Source organism: Hemitrygon akajei, chromosome 25, assembly GCF_048418815.1.
Source record: "Hemitrygon akajei chromosome 25, sHemAka1.3, whole genome shotgun sequence".
In the NCBI taxonomy this organism is placed as follows: Eukaryota; Metazoa; Chordata; class Chondrichthyes; order Myliobatiformes; family Dasyatidae; genus Hemitrygon; species Hemitrygon akajei.
Genome location: NC_133148.1, coordinates 20,790,793 through 20,808,863, shown reverse-complemented (window position 1 = coordinate 20,808,863; position 18,071 = coordinate 20,790,793). Strand labels below are relative to the sequence as shown.

At 44.8% G+C, this 18,071-nt stretch overlaps 1 protein-coding gene across 1 annotated transcript in view; it reads left to right on the top strand.

Annotated features, from left to right (window-relative positions):
• The first annotated feature begins 1,145 nt into the window (after positions 1-1,145).
• Positions 1,146-18,071, top strand: part of LOC140716249 (uncharacterized) — a 42,087-nt gene continuing 25,161 nt past the window's right edge. The window contains exons 1-2 of the mRNA XM_073028857.1: positions 1,146-1,273; positions 5,637-7,383. Of these exons, the coding sequence (XP_072884958.1) occupies positions 6,077-7,383 (1,307 nt within the window). The 5' untranslated portion in view covers positions 1,146-1,273; positions 5,637-6,076. The remainder of the gene's footprint in view (positions 1,274-5,636; positions 7,384-18,071) is intronic.

Sequence of the window (18,071 nt, the reverse complement as noted above, 5' to 3'; positions counted from 1 at the left end):
ATTGACATTGAACCCATGAACACTACCTCTCGACTTGTTTATTTCTGTGTTTTGAACAACTTATTTAATTTATCTATCAAATAAATATATTTACTGTAATTCAATTTTTTTCTCTATTATTATGTATTGCTGCTGTGAAGTTAACAAATTTCTCAACATATGCCGGTGATATAAAACTTGATTCTGAGTCTCGGATGGAAAGCATACAGAGAAATGTTACAAGGATGTTGTCGGGTTTTGAGAGGCAGTGTGAAAAGGGAAAGGTTGAGTAGGTTAGGACTTTATTCCCAGGAGTGTAGGAAAATGGGGGGAAATTGGATACAGGTATACAAAATTATGACAGGCATAGACAGAGCAAATGCAAGCAGGCTTTTTCCACTGAGCTTGGGCGAGACTAGAACTAGAAGTAATGGGTTAAGGGTGAAAGGTGAAATTTTTAAGGAGAACATGAGGGGAGCTTCTTCACTCAGAGGGCAGTGAAAGTGTGGAATGAGCTGCCAACTGAAATGGGTACGGATTTGATTTCAACTTTAAGAGAAATTTGGTAAATACAGGTTTAAAAAACTACTAGAAGGACCGAAAGGTGTGTTTCTGTCTGTAGCTCTTTGATATTATCACTGGAACCACTAGTCCCACACCCCGAGAATACGCACATAGACACCTTAAAATATTTAATGTTCCTTTACATTGATCCATTATCTCACTGATATAGTGCTTCCATGTCAGCTTATTATCCATCCACACATTTCAAAATCTTACCACTGACACTTCTTCAAGAGTTTGACCATATAATTTTAAATCAAGTGCAGGTTCTTTGTGAAACACATAACTTGAATTTTAACCACTGAAAGCTTAAATCCTTATCTGTTTGCCCAATGTTCGACCTTATTAATCGCATCCTATATACAGCAAAATTGAAATTTCTACCTCTTATCTACAAAGGTCCATCATCTGCACATAGTGATTTACCCACCCCATTATCTACCGCAGAGAAAATATCATTAATCGTAACATTAAATATTAAAGGGCTACAAATATCGTGGAGGCCGTAAAATAGTGAGAGGCGCTGTTTAAATGCAAGCTTGTAAACAGTTTGCAGAACAGAAAAATGCTCAGGAGCCCAGTGCGCATGCGCCTGACGACAAATGTGACGACTCTGACCGTACGGTTCGGCGGCTGTTCGGAGCCGAGCGCCGGGCTCTGGGTTCAATCAGCATCGAAGAGCAGTTCGGGGCGGGGCGAGAGAGCCGGTACGGGCTCCGGCATCGCAACAGTAAGTTTAAACCCTCCCCCATTCCCGTTCCCGTCCCCACCCCGGTTCCCGTCCCTCACCTCCCGCTCCGGGGCTCTGCGACCCGAGGCGCCACTGGCGGCCTAAATTGTATGTGGTGGCGCATGCGTGGATGTGCTGGTGTGCGTGGGATTGTGGGTAGGGAGGCGGCCATTGATTCCATAAGCCAGGCGGACTGGGAGCCGGCGGTGAGGCGTCCAGACCCAGATCTGGGCATGCAGGGGCTGGAAGTCAACAATACCACTAGTAAATAAAGAAAATAAATCTCTGATCTAGATTGTTTAATCTGAATAAAATCAAGGGAGAATTAAAAAAAAGGAATTATTGCAGATTTTGTGTATATAGTTGATATGTAATTGGATCTAAGGACTTTTCTGGGCTGTAGGGCCCCTCCAAGACCAAAGAGGACATTTCTACGGAGCCAAAGGAAATGTTCCTCACTGACATTGGACATTGTGGTCATGGAGAAAAGATACCAGGGCAACTGGAATCCATCAATGCTGGCAAATTATTGTTGGACACTTAAGCTAGAAGCCTCAGACACTGAGTACAAATGAAAATCATTAACAAAATATTTTAAACTTAGTCGAACTATTGCAAAGCATCAGCACCATTATGCAATTAAACACATTATATTCAATAAAATTTAATTTGCTGTTTCTCCAAATTCCTATGTGATACAAGTAGTCTGAAATTATATTTGTGTTCATCTCGAAGCAGTCGATCATAAACAAAAAAAAATTCAGAGGAAAAAATTTGAAAATTGAAAAAATTTGTTGTCCAGTGATATGGGTGGCAAAGGTTGTGTGGTAGTTAGCACAACACTATACAGTACTGGTGGTCCAGGTTCAAATCCTGCCATTGTCTGTGCGGAGTTTGTACATTCTCCCTGAGATCACGGGGGGGGGGGGGGGGGGTGTTCTGGTTTTCTCTCAATCCAGACGTGCCAGTTCAGAGGTTAATTGGTCGCTGTAAATTGTCTCCGGATTAGGCGAGGGTTCAGTAAAGGATTATTGGGTGGTGTGGCTTGATTCTGCACTGCATCTCAAAAATTAACAAAATTAATAAATAACTTTCTGTATCATTGTTAAAACACACACAATTGCCCAGTTCTGCACCGTTAGCAACACTTGGCCTCGAATCATTAATCATGGCCCCCTGCATGAATCCTTACAGCTTCCTAACCTGGAAGTAATCTAAATATTTCCAACCATTTGATTTTCATTATGCAAGCCTGAATTCTCATCAGTATAATATCACCAAACTTTGAAAGTCCTCCTGAAAATCAGATACCATACTGTATTTATTTAACTTCGGATCGCTGCCCCGGCCGTCGATCTTGGCTGCCCCATCAACCCAGGGTATATTCAAAACCCGGACTCCACCATCAATGCGGGCTCCAACGACCATGGACTCCTTCAAAGCGATTGCGCGGCCTCCAACTACGACTCCAGCCTTGAACTCCAGGCCAGGTCTTCACATGCTGTGATTGTGACTGCCATCTCCCCTTCCCCCAACACCACTCTGCAATCCCTTCTCCCTCAGATCCCATCGTCAGCTCCTGGGCTCTCAGAGGCTCCATCTTCCTCTCACCCCAACCCTCCTCTCTCCACCGACACCACCAGCCTCCCTCCCCCCCCCGATCCCATCTCTCATCCGTGCCGGGTCTTTACCATTCCCTCCGACCTTCAACTCTCTGAGGCAGAGCACTCTGTCCTCAGTAAGGGCCTCACCTTTGTCCCCCTTCGCCCACACCTCAGCGAGTTCCACGTATGCCATGATGCCGAACTCTTCTTCTGCTGGCTTCATCTTCGAGCTTACTACTTTGGCAAGGACTCTCCCAACCCCAGCGATGACCCCTTCTCCCGTCTTCAACCCTCCTCCTCTTCATGGACACCCCGCTCTGGTCTTCTCCCTGCTTTGGATCTTTTTATTGCTAACTGCTGACGGGACATCAACCGTCTCGACTTCCAACCTCACTCCTTCTGAATGCTCTGCTCTACACTCCCTCCGAACCAATCCCAACCTTACTATAAAACCCGCTGATAAGGGGGGGGGCACAGCTGTAGTCTGGCAAACTGACCTCTGCCTTGCCGAGGCACAGCGACAACTTGCTGATACCTCCTCTTATTTACCCCTCGATCATGACCCCACTAAGGGGCACCAGGCCACTGTCTCCCACACCATCACCAAACTTTTCAGCTCTGGGGATCTCCCATCCACTGCCACCAACCTCATAGTTCCCACACCCCGCACTTCCCGTTTCTACCTCCTACCCAAGATCCACAAACCTGCCTGTCCAGGTAGACCCATTCTCTCAGCTTGCTCCTGCCCCACCGAACTCATTTCTGCATACCTTGACACTATTTTATCCCCCCTTGTTCAATCCCTTCCCACCTATGTTAGTGACACTTCACACGCTTTGAATTTTTTCAATGATTTTAAGTTCCCTGGCCCCCACCGCTTTATTTTCACCATGGACATCCAGTCCCTATCTACCTCCATCCCCCACCAGGAAGGTCTCAAAGCTCACCGCTTCTTTTTGGATTCCAGACCTAACCAAATCCCCTCTGCCACCACTCTCCTCTGTCTAGCAGAATTAGTCTTTACTCTCAATAATTTCTCCTTTGGCTCCTCCCACTTCCCCCATCCATCCCACCAATCTCCCTCCTGGCACTTATCCTTGTAAGCGGAACAAGTGCTACACCTGCCCTTACACTTCCTCCCTCACCGCCATTCAGGGCCCCAGACAGTCCTTCCAGGTGAGGCGACACTTCACCTGTGAGTCGGCTGGTGTGGTATACTGCGTCCGGTGCTCCCGGTGTGGCCTTTTATATATTAGTGAGACCCGACGCAGACTGGGAGACCGTTTCGCTGAACACCTACACTCTGTCCACCAGAGAAAGCAGGATCTCACAGTGGCCACATATTTTAATTCCATGTCCCATTCTCATTCTGCTATGTCTATCCACGGCCTCCTCTACTGTCAAAATGAAGCCACACTCAGGTTGGAGGAACAACACCTTATATACCGGCTGGGTAGCCTCCAACCTGATGATGTGAACATTGATTTCTCTAACTTCCATTAATGCCCCTCCTCCCCTTCTTACCCCATCCCTGATTTATTTATTTCCCCCCATCTTTTCTTCTCTCTTTCTGCCCATCACTCTGCCTGTTCTCCATCTCCCTCTGGTGCTCCCCTCCCCCTTTCTTTCTCCCTAGGCCTCCCGTCCCATGATCCTTTCCCTTCTCCAGCTCTGTATCACTTTTGCCAATCACCTTTCTGGCTCTCAGCTTCACCCCACCCCCTCCGGTCTTTTCCTATTATTTCGCAACTTTCAAATCTCTTACTATCTTTTCTTTCAGTTAGTCCTGACGAAGGGTCTCGGCCCAAAACATCGACAGTGCTTCTCCCTATAGATGCTGCCTGGCCTGTTGTGTTCCACCAGCATTTTGTGTGTGTTGTTGTATTTATGTACCCTTTTCTGTTCTTCTGATCACAACACAACAAAACAAACAAAAAGTCAACCAACATTTTCTTTATCATGACTCTATGTTTGAGTCTTACAGAGATACAGTACAGTAAGAGGCTCTTTTACACAATTATGTACGAACTATATACACTAAATCTGCATTAATTCTGTTTTATTCTCCATTGATTTTATCCAGATTGAAACCTCTGATCTGATTTTCAATTTAGACGTCAAAGCACTGCCTTTCTGGGCTGATGTTTGGGAGAAGGGCTGGGCATTTGTGCCTCATGTCCTGGCCAATAATGTTGTTTCCCCCCCGATTAGCAGGCCTCTTGTTTAGCATCAGGCTGGCTTTTCATGTAGAACTTCGCAGCGCAGAAATCCACTTCCTCGGTCCCTTACGGCCCAAAGGTGCTTTGATATCACCTGTGAATATATTCATGACACTACCTTCATTGTGACCTCAGGCAGTGAATTTCAGAAGTGTGTGTCCAGGGATTTCTAATCTTTATGCTGTGATCTGTGATCTGAATGTGAGCTAATTGACCTCTCTGCCCAGTCCTGTGTTCAAGTCTCTGGAACTGGACACAAGCCCCTGATCCGGCCCTAGAGGCAGGACAATCATACAGGTCAACAGCACAGCAGGCCCTTCAGCCCATCTGGTTCATTCCAGCCTTGACTTCTGACTGGCCCCACCTATCCCTCCCTTATCCCTCTCATCCATGTACCTATCCAAATTTCTCTTAAATCTTACAGTTACAGTGTCAAAGTCAGAGAGCTACTGACTGAGTCACAGCCGACCCAGGAGATTAAAGTGATCTGTTCTGAGTCACTACCTTGTACTTATTGATGATTTTTGTAACTTTTCCCAGGACATCGAAGGTGGAGGAATTGCGACTGGGTATCTCAGACGGAATATCACATCCGGTCTACACCCCACTCAGCTCCCCAGCACCTGAATATCATCGGCCTGTGAGCGTGGAGGGAGAGACGCTGGTTTGTTTCACTTCAGGCCCCAGATCTTCAGATCCATTTCCCTGAGAATATTCAAATGTTGATTCCGCCTGTTTCCATTTGAGGAAAGTAATTAATTTGGTCATCTTTTTACTGACTGATCACTGAGGTCCTGGGGAAACATCGTCACCCTACCTCACGTGGGAGAAGGGACTCGCTCAGTCATCCGATTCACTCGCTCATCCCACTTGGTGGAACGCCGCTGAGCTGAGAGAGGCCGTTCTGCTGTTCAATCCATCGTCCAACCTCCTGACACATTTGACCCCAGGAAAAACTTTTTAAGTGACTCGGCGACCTGATGAAACGCCCGCAAGATCCCACCGGTGAGAGGCCGTTCACCTGCTGTCACTGCGGGAAGGGTTTCAAAAACTCCTCCGGACTACAGAGACACCAGCTGGTCCACACCAGGGAGAGGCCATTCATCTGCTCTGAGTGTGGGAAGGGATTCACTCAGTCGTCTGACCTTCTGACGCACCAACGGATTCACACCGGGGAGCGGCCATTCATATGCAGTCAGTGTGGCAAGGGATTCACTCGCTCGTCCCACCTGCTGACACACCAACGAAGTCACACCGGGGAGCGGCCGTTCATCTGCTCTGAGTGTGGGAGGGGATTCACTCGGTCATCTGGGCTTCTGACGCACCAACACATTCACACCAGGGAGAGACCCTACACCTGCTCCGAGTGCGGGAAGGGGTTCACTCAGCTGTCCATGCTCCTGACGCACCAACGCATTCACACCGGGGAGACGTCGTTCACCTGCTGTCACTGTGGGAAGGGTTTCGTAGATTTATTCAGATTACAGAGGCACCAGCTGTTCCACAGCAGTGAGAGGCCATTCATCTGCTCCGAGTGCGGCAAGGGATTCACTCAGTCGTCTGACCTCCTGACTCACCAACGAATTCACACCGGGGAACAGCCGTTCATCTGCCATCAGTGCGGCAAGGGGTTTACTCAATCTGCCCACCTGCTGATACACCAGCGGATTCACACCAGGGAGCGGCCATTCATCTGCCCTGAGTGTGGGGGGAGATTAACTTGGTCTTCCGAGCTTCTCACACACCAAAATATTCACACTGGGAAGAGGCCCTTCGCTTGCTCCCAATGTGGGAAGGGGTTCACTCGGTCATCCGTACTCCTGATGCACCAACGAATTCAAACCGGGGAGAAGCCGTTCACCTGCTCCGAGTGCGGGAAGGGATTCACTCGGTCGTCTGACCTTCTGAGGCACCAACGAATTCACACCGCGGAGAGACCCTTCACCTGCTCAGAGTGCAGGAAGGGATTCACACAGTCGTCCGAACTTCTGGCGCACCAGCGAATTCACACCGGGGAGAGGCCGTTCACCTGCTCCGAGTGCGGGAAGGGGTTCACTCGGTCGTCTGCCCTTCTGAGGCACCAGCGGATTCACACCGCGGAGAGGCCCTTCCCGTGCTCGGAGTGCAGGAAGGGATTCACTGAGTTGTCCGAGCTACTGGCGCACCGACGAATTCACACCGGTGAGAGGCCGTTCACCTGCTCAGAGTGTGGGAAGGGATTCACTCGGTCGTCTGCCCTTCTGAGGCACCAACGAATTCACACCAGAGAGGCCGTTCACCTGCCCTGAACGTGGAAGAACTTTGCTCGATTATCTCACTTCTGGAGGCACCGACGAACTCACACTGAAGGGAAAGGTTAAGTGTGCAGAACATACGTGAGGCATTTAAACACTGCAGCTCTGAGAGTGGTGAGTTCACAAGTGACTGCAGGAACTGATTCTGCATTTATTGCTGCTGTTGATCACATCCAGGTTTGGACCCTGGTCACTGGACACATTTGGGTTGTTTCCCCTGGAACTGCAGGTACATTTGTATTCTGCATCGATTATAAATAAATCTGTTCGGTGTGAATGAACTGGGCTTGAGGGGGATGTGGAGAGACTTTAAGGGGATATAGACAAGCTGTATCCCGTTGTCATCTGTGACTCTACTGGCTGGTGGGGCAGGTGGGAGGGCCAAGTGGCCCTTACCCATGCAATGATGCTCACACAAAGCAGGGAGCACAACACACTGACGGTCCAACAGCATCCATGGAGGCAGAAAGTATGAGTCAGTGGTCTAGGTTTCCTGACGCAGGGTCTCGACTGGAAACGTCGACTTGGGCCTTCATCATCCAGAGACGCTGTTCGACTGTTGAGCTCTATCAGCGTCCGGATTTGTGGTTCCAGAGTCCAGTGTCTGGTTCGCCTGGGAAAATGGGCCAAGTGCAAAGTTGCATTTTTGGGAATTTAAACCAGGGCAGGATTTTCTCAGTGAATGGCAGTGTCCTGGGGAGCATTTGAAGGACAGAGAGACCTACGCGTACAGAGTTCCCTGAAAGTGGTGATGTTGATGGACAAAGGTTGTAAAGGCATTTGGCACTCTTGCCCTCACCATAGATCACAGTAAATTAAAGTACGTATGTGTCCCCATACACAACCCTGAGGTTCATTTTCTTGTGGGCATACTCATTAAATCCATAATTGAATCAATGAAAGTTTACACATCAACTAAGGTGTGCAAAAGACAGCGGACTGTGCAAACACGAAAATAAATAAATAACAAGCAATAAATATTGAGGTGGTGAGATAGCGAGTCCTTGAAAGAGAGTTGATAGTTTGTGGGAACATTACAATGATGTGGCAAGTGCAGCCTGCGTGTTTGTTGTCCAGGGTTGAGTGAAGATCCAGCCTGCCGTGGAACCGTTGCTCCAGCAGGCAAATTGGATCAGATACAAGTCGTATCTCAGGCAGGAGTTGATAGGTTGCATCATCGGTCTCTCAAAACACTTCATCACTGTGGGTGTAAGTGCTACTGGAAGATCGTCACCATGGTTGTCTTAGGCACTGGTGTCAGTCAAGTCTGCTTGAAGAAGGTGGTAACTCAGACTGCCGAAGCAGGAGGTTGCGGACAGTGGACGCTCCAGCCAGTTGCATGTCAGCCTCAGAGACAGATATCACAGGATCCTTGGGTGCTGAGGGAGTTCTTGATGGCTCCTCCAGGTTTTGACAATCTGAGCACAGAAAGCATTGAGTTCACCTAAAGGTGGAGCCCTACCATCACCTATGTGCATCGTTGGTCAGGGGTTTGAGTGTAAGGGTCAGCAAGTTGTGAGGCAACTGCACAAGATGTTAAGACCACACTTGGAGTTAATGTCCATTTCTGGTCACCTGACTACAGGAATGATAACATTACGAAGGCAAAGGTGAAAAATAGATTCACAAGGTTGACACCAGGGTCTTGGAAAGCATGAGTTATAAAGGGAATCTGGATTGAACTTACAAAACTCCACAGCACAGTGTAGGCCCTTTGGCCCACAATGTTGTCTAGACTTTTTAACCTACTCTATGATTAATCTAACACTTCCCTGCTATATTGCCCTCTATTTTTCTATCGTCCACGTGCTTATCTAAGAGTTTCTAAAATGCCCCTGAAGTATCAGCTTCCACCACCAGTGGCAAGGTTTTCCACCCACCCCCCCGCTACTTTCTGTGTTTTTTTAAAAAAGACAAACTTTCCTCTGCTGCTTTCTTTCCCTGAAGTAAAATAGTTTGAGATGTTGGCCATGAAGGAAATAATTATGGAAGAAAACATCAAATTCGAAAGGGTCAAGGAGAGAAGAAGTAGATGAACCAGATGTCTTTGTTCTTGCCATGTGCTTGATGGAATGGAGGCTGCCATTTTGGGAAGCTGCTCCGTAACCTCCAATTTGTGAACAGTTTGAACTGATTCTTCCTCTGGAATAACTTAATCAGAGCAGTTGAAGGAGTTTCCGCTATTGATCTGCTAAACCTGAAGATCATTCTCAGATAAGCTGTTTATTGTGTACAATGGCAGATTTACAGAAGTAATCTCATTATCTCAGCCTAGTGTCTCTGTGACCTAGTTAGAATGGTTCGTTCCCGAGTCGAATAGAACGAAAGAAGTCACTTAAGGCTGGGGTTGTGTCATCCTTGGACTACATCCAATGGGAATCAGACACAGGTCAGTCAGATGATGCCAACAGGATTGAAATGCGACATTGAACTGATGAGTGAAGACTGTAAGGATGAGGGGCTTCGAATGCAAAGTGGCAGGAATTCCAGAGACTAACTATTGCAAGGATGAAACCCATGCTAGGGGTTGGAAGAGAAAGGATCAATTGTCTGGCCAACGGAAGATTCTATTTCCGTATTACAAATGGGAGAAGTGGTCTGAGTGAGTATTGGTACAGGGGGAACAGTGGAATTCATGCTGGCCAGGGGTCAACTTAGTTACGTTGTTTGTGCAGAGACAGTAAAGTGAAGAGGAGTGTAAAAGGGTGAATACGGAATTAAGAAGTGGGAAAGTCAGTGTCAGGATTTACAGAGTGCTATGAATGCCGTGCAGAAATCAGCTGAAAAGAAAGGCCGTTCTGATCACACGAAGTGTTTAAAAGAGATCGAACAGCTGCACAGTCATCTCAGCTCAGAGAGGGGTGACGTGTGTATTTGATGTGAGGACTGATGGTGATGTAGATTGGGGTGATCTACGTCTGAGGCGACGCACTGTAATAGTGAGGATGATTAGGGAAGTGGTCCACCTTCACGTGGATTTTTCCACTGCCCCAGTGGTATCCATGGTGATGGAGAGAGTTCAGGAGTCACCAGAGCCAGAGGGACCAGTTGTGCCACAGTATTCTACCCCTTTTAACGTGGCCCAACTGAGTCCTATAGCTGCGAATATACCAAAGTGTGGGCTGGGAGACAACCCTTGGGAACTTTTCCAATATATTCAGCAACACAGGACAGATAACTCATGATTTAAATGAAGCACGGAATAGGAAGGTAAGCCTTCAGTGTTACACTCTGATGGACCTTGCTATTACAGGGTCGTAATGTCGCAGTTAAAAGTGTTAACCAAGCTCACTAACAATTTAACTTATCGTTGTGAACCTCATGAGTGTCAGGGGACAGCAGTACAAGGACGGACTGACCATTCATTCCCATCTTCAAATCAGGAGAGGAAAATAAAAATCCAGCGACTGGAAAATTCCTCTTTTGAGGGATCTTTGATGGATTGTTGTCAGTTCAGGATGGAGAGAGATTTATAGGATGTGGTCTATATGTGGAGGTGAAGGAGGGAGTCAAGATTGAAAGTGTTTCAATCAAGTTACCAAAAACAGTGGGTGCCCCAACGGCAGAACTTTCAGCTATAGCTTTTGTTGTCAGCCATCCAGACAGATATCCTTAAGGGAAAATCCTGCCTGACGAACCTACTGGGTTTCTTTAAGGAGATTACAAGTAGAATAGATAAAGGGATGCAGTGGATGTTGTATATTTGGACTTTCAGAAGGTCTTTGTCAAGCTGCCACACAAGAGGCTGCCTACCAAGTTAAGTGCCCATGGTATTACAGGAAAGTTACTTACATGGTTAGAGCATCGGCTGATTGGTAGGATGCGATGAGTGGGAATAAAAGGTTCCTTTTCTTGTTGGCTGCCAGTGACTAGAGGTGTTCCGCAGGGGTTGGTGTTAGAACCACTTGGTTTTTATGCTCTATATCAATGATTTAGATGATTGAATAGATGGATTTGTTGCCAAGTTTGCAGATGGTGTGAAGGTTGGTGGAGAGGCAGGTAGGCTGCATAAAGACTTAGACAAATTAGGAGAATGGTCAAAGTGGCAAATGAAATACAATGTTGGAAAATGCATGGTCATGCACTTTGGTAGTAGAAATAAATGTGCGGACTATTTTGCAAACTGGAAGAAAATCCAAAAATCTGAGATGCAAAGGGACTTGGGAGTCCTCATGCAGAGCACCCTAAAAGTTAACTTCAGGTAGAGTCAGTAGTGAGGATGTCAAATACAGTGTTAGCATTCATTTCAAGAGGTCTAGAATACAAGAGCAGGGATGTGATACTGAGGTTTTATAAGGCACTGGTGAGGCCTCACCTTGAGTGTTGTGGACAGTTTTGGACCCCTCATCTAAGAAAGGATGTGCTGACATTGGAGAGGGTTCAGAGGAAGTCCACAAGGATGATTTTGGGAATGAAAGGGTTATCATACAAGAAATGTTTGATGGTTCTGGGTCTGTAATTTAGTAAGATGACTGGGGGGGGGGGGGATCTCATTGAAACATTTTGAATTTTGAAAGAGTAGATGTGGGAAAGGATGTTTACCATGGTGGGGGAATCTAGGACGGGGGCATAGCCTCAGGATAGAGGGGAATCCATTTAAAACGGAAACAAAAATTTCTTTAGCCAGAGGGTGGTGAATTTGTGGAATTTATTACCGCAGGCAACTGTGGTGGCCAGGTCATTGAGTGTATTTAAGGAAATGCGTGATAGGTTTTTGATTGAACATGGCATCAAAGGTTACAGGGAGAAAGCCAGGGAGTGGGGCTGAGCAGGGGGAAAAAGGATTAGCCATGATTCAATGGTGGAGCAGACTTGATGGGCCAAATGGCCTAATTCTGCTCCTATGTCTTATGGTCTTGTATCCTTCATCAGCAAGGCATGTAGTCAGATAGTATGTGTCTTTGTAACGGTTTGACTGAATATTTTGGAAGCTGGAGGTTATGTCTCAGCAGATGGTAAACCTTTACCATCTCCACCCTTGTTGAAGGCTGACTTAAACACATGCTTGGAAGGGAACGAGCTAGACGGACTCAGAGCAAGATGCAGGGTGAAATGGAATCCAGATATAGAGGGAGTGATGACACAGAAACCAGCGACCAGTATGCTTATAGACTTAGTGAAGATACAACAACAGGATGAGTTAGCAAAGGTACAGAGAGGAGAGAATTCTGAGGAGAATGGGAAATATCCACGAGTACAGATATGGAACGGAATTATACTTCATAATGGCAGACTTATGGTGCCAGAATGTAAAAGAAAGAACCCAGATGATGTATTGGTACCATGACATCTTTGTGCATCGAGGAGGAGGTAGAACTATGGAACATTTGAATTTGTGTTGGTGGCCAGAAAAAGTGAGGAGATGTGGAACATTATTGGAAGAATTGTTTGATTTGTGCGCAGTATAACCCAGATAAATTAGCCAAAAAAGCAGCCATAGAAGGACCTTGGGTTAACTTGCAGTTTGATTTTGTAGGACCTTTGCCTCTATCCCTGGAGGTCTGTAATATGTCCTAGTGATAGTGGATACTTTCACCAAGTGGATAGAGGCTTTCCCAACTAGAAATAACACTGAGCAACACACACAAAATGCTGAAGGAACTCAGCATCTATGGAAAAAAGTACAGTCGACGTTTTGGGCTGAAACCCCTTGGCAGAACTCTCTTGTTTGCTTATAAGTAACACTGATAAGGTTACAGCTGGGTTATTTTCAAGCAGAAACAGATCAAGGTCCCCACTTCACTGCAAAGTGATGCAAAATTGTTTGGGGTAAAACAGAGGTTCCATTTCCCTTATCGACTCCAATCCAGTGGAACAGGATTTTAAAGACAATGTTAGCAAAAATAGCAACATGATATTTTGTTAATTACTGTTAAATGCCTCAGTATATGGTATGAAATCAGATACTGTTACAAGTAAAAGTTTGTAACCCTTTGCAATTACCTAGTTTTCTGCATTAATTATTCATAAAATGTGGTCTGATCTTCATCTAAGTTTGCAATAATAGACAAACACAATCTGCCTAAACTAATAACACACAAGCAATTGTAGTTTTCATGTCTTTATTGAACACAGTCGAGGCTGGAAAATGTATGTGTATTTATTAACTGGTAGAATCTCCTTTAGCAGCAATAACCTCCAGCAAATGTTTCCTGTAGCTGCTGATCAAACGTGCACAATGGTGAGGAGCAATTTTAAACCATTCCTCCATACAAAACTTCTTCAGTTCATCAATATTTCTGAGATAGCTTGCATGAACAGCCCTCTTCAATTGGGTTAAGGTCTGGACTCTGACTTGGCCATTCCAACCCACAAATTTTCTTTTTAAACCATTCTGTTTTTGATTTACTCTTGTGTTTCGGATCATTGTCTTGTTGCATCATCAAACTTTTATTAAGCTTCGGTTGATGGACCATTACCCTGACCGTTATCCTGTAAAATGTCTTGATACAATATTGAATTCATTGTTGCCTCAATTTTTGCAAGCTTCCAGGCCCTGAGACAGCAAAGCAGCCCCAAACCCATACTTCACAGTTGGGATGAGGTTTTGGTGTTGGTGTGCACTGCCCTTTCTTCCTCCAAACATAGTGGTGTGTACTTCTTCCAAAAAGTTCAACTTTGTCTCATCTGTCCATGGAACATTGTCCCAGAAGCATTGTGGAACATTCAAGTGGTCTTTTGCAAACTTGAGACATGCATCAATGCTTTTGTTTTGGAAAGCAGTGGTTTCCTCTGTGGTGTCCTTCCATGAACACCATTCTTCTTCAGTGTTTTTCTTACCATGGACACATGAACAGAGACTCTAGCAAGTTCTAGAGATTTCTGCAGGCCTTTTGCTGTAACCCTTGGGTTCTTTTTCACCTCCCTCAGCATTGCACATTGTGCTCTTGGTGTGATCTTTGCAGGACGCCCACTCCTAGGGAGAGTAGCAACAGTACTGAATTTCCTCCGTTTGGGGATAATTTCTCTTACTGTGGGCTGATGAACACTCAGGTGTTTAGAAATGCTTTTGTAGCCTTTTGCAGCTTCACGCATCTCTACAGTTCTTCTAAGGTCCTCTGAATGTTGAAGACACGGTGCACATAAGCAGATATTTCTTGGGAAGAGCAGGCTCTATCAGTAACCTGACTTTGTGGGTCTTTTTTATAGGGCAGAGCACCTCTACAACCCACTCCTCCTAATCTCATCTCATTGATTGGAACACCTGACTCCTAATAGCTTTTGTAGTAGGCATTACCCCTTTTTTGAACCTAGACGGTGATTGTTAACATGATGTACTCAGTAATGACGAGAAGAAGTACAATTGTTTGTGTGTTACTAGTTTAGACAGATTTGAATTTATCTATTATTATGCTTAGATGAAGATCAGACCACATTTTATTTAATTGATGCAGGTAATTACAAAGGGTTCACAAACCATTTCTTGCAGCTGTATATTTTATGTTTCCTTGATATGCTTTTGTACTGATAATATTTTGAAATATGCCATTGTTGATATTCCTTTTGTACCTGTGTTTTCGAGTATGATATTCTGTAAGTATCTTTATCAGTCTTATTTGGTGTAGTCATTAATGCTGGCATTTCTCTCGGACTGTATCACTCAGACATATAAACGGTAGTGTGAATCCAAAATTTTCTGTGGATCAAAGGCCGGTGGGGTGGGGGGATAGATGTTGGCCATGATGGAAGAAAACATTGACCTTGAATGAGTCAAGGAGAGTGGAAGTAGACAAACCTTGCCACGTTCTGGAAGGAATGCGGGCTGCCATTTTGAAAACCTGCTTTGTAGCCTCCAGTTTGTGAACTGTTTGAACTGACTTTTGCTCTCAGATAACTTGAAACAATTGAACATGGACACAAGGAGTTTCCGCTATTGATCTACTAAGCCTGAGATCATTCTCAGATAAGTTGTTTATTGTGTACAATGGCAGGTTTACAGAAGTAATCTCGTTATCTTGGCCCAGTGACTGGGTGATGCAGTTTGATTGGTTTGAACCGGCGTCGAATAGGACAAGTCACTGAAGGCACGAAGTTGTGTAGCCCTTGGACTACATCCAATAGGAAGCTGACACAGATCAGTTAGATACAGCTGAAGTCAGAAATTTACATACATCTTAGCCAAATACATTTAAACTCAGCTTTTCACAATTTCTGACATTTAATCCAAGAAAACATTCCTTGTCTTAGGTCAATTAGGATCACTGCTTTATTTTGAGAATGTGAAATGTCAGAATAATAGTAGAGAGAATGATTTATTTCAGCTTTTATTTCTTTCATCACTTTCCCAGTGGGTTAGAAGTTTACACACACTTTGTTAATATTTGGTAGCATTGCCTTTAAATTGTTTAATTTGGGTCAAACATTTTGGGTAGCCTTCCACAAGCTTCTCACAGTAAGTTGCTGGGATTTTGTTCTATTCCTCCAGACAGAACTGGTGTAACTGAGTCAGGTTTGTAGGCCTCCTTGCTCGCACACGCTTTTTCAGTTCTACACACAAATTTTCTATCAGATTGAGGTCAGGGCTTTGTGATGGCCACTCCAATACCAATGGCCACTACTCCAAAACCGCAATTAAAAAAAGCCAGACGACAGTTTGCAAGAACACATGGGGACAAAGATCTTACTTTTTGGAGAAATGACCTCTGGTCTGATGAATGAAAAATTGAACTGTTTGGCCACAATGACCATCGTTATGTTTGGAGGGAAAAGGGTGAGGCTTTCAAGCCAAAGAACACCATCTCAACTGTGAAGCATGAGGGTGGCAGCATCATGTCGTGGGGGTGCTTTGCTGCAGGAGGGACTGGTGCACTTCACAAAATAGATGGCATCATGAGGAAGGGAAATTATGTGGATATATTGAAGCAACATCTCAAAACTTACTGGCTGATGTCAAAGCTCGGTCGCAAATGGGTCTTCCAAATGGACAATGACCCCAAGCAAACCTCCAAAGTTGTGGCAAAAATACTTAAGGACAACAAAGTCAAGGTATTGGAGTGGCCATCACAAAGCCCTGGCCTCAATCCGATAGAAAATTTGTGGGCAGAACTGAAAAGGCGTGTGTGAGCAAGTAGGCCTACAAACCTGACTCAGTTACACCAGTTCTGTCTGGAGAAATGAAACAAAATTCCAGCAGCTTACTGTGAGAAGCTTGTGGGAGGCTACCCAAAACGTTTGACCCAAGTTAAACAATTTATGTTACCAAATACTGCAAAGTGTATGTAAACTTATAACCCACTGGAAATGTAATGAAAGAAATAAAAGCTGAAATAAATCATTCTCTCTACTATTCTGACATTTCACATTCTTAAAATAAAGTAGTGATCCTAACTGACCTAAGACAGCGAATGCTTTCTAGGATTAAATGTCAGGAATTGTGAAAAACTGAGTTTAAATGTATTTGGCTAAGGTGTATGTAAACTTCTGACCTCAACTGTAACCTCGATCCAATGAGATTGAGAAGCAATGTTTGAATTGATGAGGAAAGACTATAAGAAAGAAGTACTTCAAGTGCAAAGTGGTGGAATCTCCAGAGACTAATTCACCGGGGATGACCCCATGCCAGAGGCTGGGAGGGAAAAATATCAATTGTCTGGCCAACGGGAGATTCCATTTCAGTGTTATCAATTGGAGAAATGGCCTGAGTGGGTATCGGTACAAAGGAAAAAGTAGAATTCATGTACACAGAGGTATGACAGATGCTGGAATTCTTGTTTGCCGGGGGTCAACAGGGTTATGTTGTTGTTTGTGCAGAGGAAATAAAAATGCAAGCTTTAATTGATGAAGTGTTGTACAGTGAGTTGCCTAATTTAAAACAGTTGATGAATTTTCAACAGAGGTGTCACCTCTGTAAGGGCATCAATAAGGTGGATAATCACAGTCGTTTCTCAGGGTAGGGAAGTGTAAAACTCGAGGGCATCAGTTTCGTGTGAGAGAAAGAAAGATTTAAATAGCTCTTCAACTGCTCTGTGGCAGCAAATAAAGTTGATCCTGGCTCCTGAACGATGTGTGGCCTGGTCTGTGTGGAGGGCACACTGAACAAAAGCTGCTCACTCTATCTCGGTACTTGTGGACAATAATAGTAAACCCATACCAACTGCCTCTGTATATGCCTTGCAAATCTCACTTAAACCCACCCCCTCACCTTAAACCCGAGACCTCCAGTCCTGATTGCTATTCGTTCATCATTGAAACCTAACAAATATTGAAAGGCCCAGATAGGGTGGACATGAGAGGATGTTTACAATATTGCAGATGTTTGGGATCAGGCAACACAGTCTCAGAAGACAAAGATCTCCCTTTATACCAGACACTATTCAGCTCAGTATTCTTTAACCAGGGGGTGATGAATCACGAATTCATTGCCACAGACGGCTGTGGAAGCCAAGTCACTGGGTATATTGAAAGCAGAGTGTTATGTTTTGCAACTCCATAAACTAAACAAGAGAAAAACTTGGGAGACCAGGATAAACATGGGCTCGTCGTTCTTACTTTAGTGAGACGTGCACTTATGACATGGTGATATAATGACATATACCATTTACGTAATTTTATACAACCTGTAATTAATTATGTAAACAAAGAATGTTTAATCAAACAATATATTTGCAGTAGAATTCAAATATTACTGAAATATTAAATACACAACACTGCTCCCTGCTTAGCGATAAATTCCAACTCAATA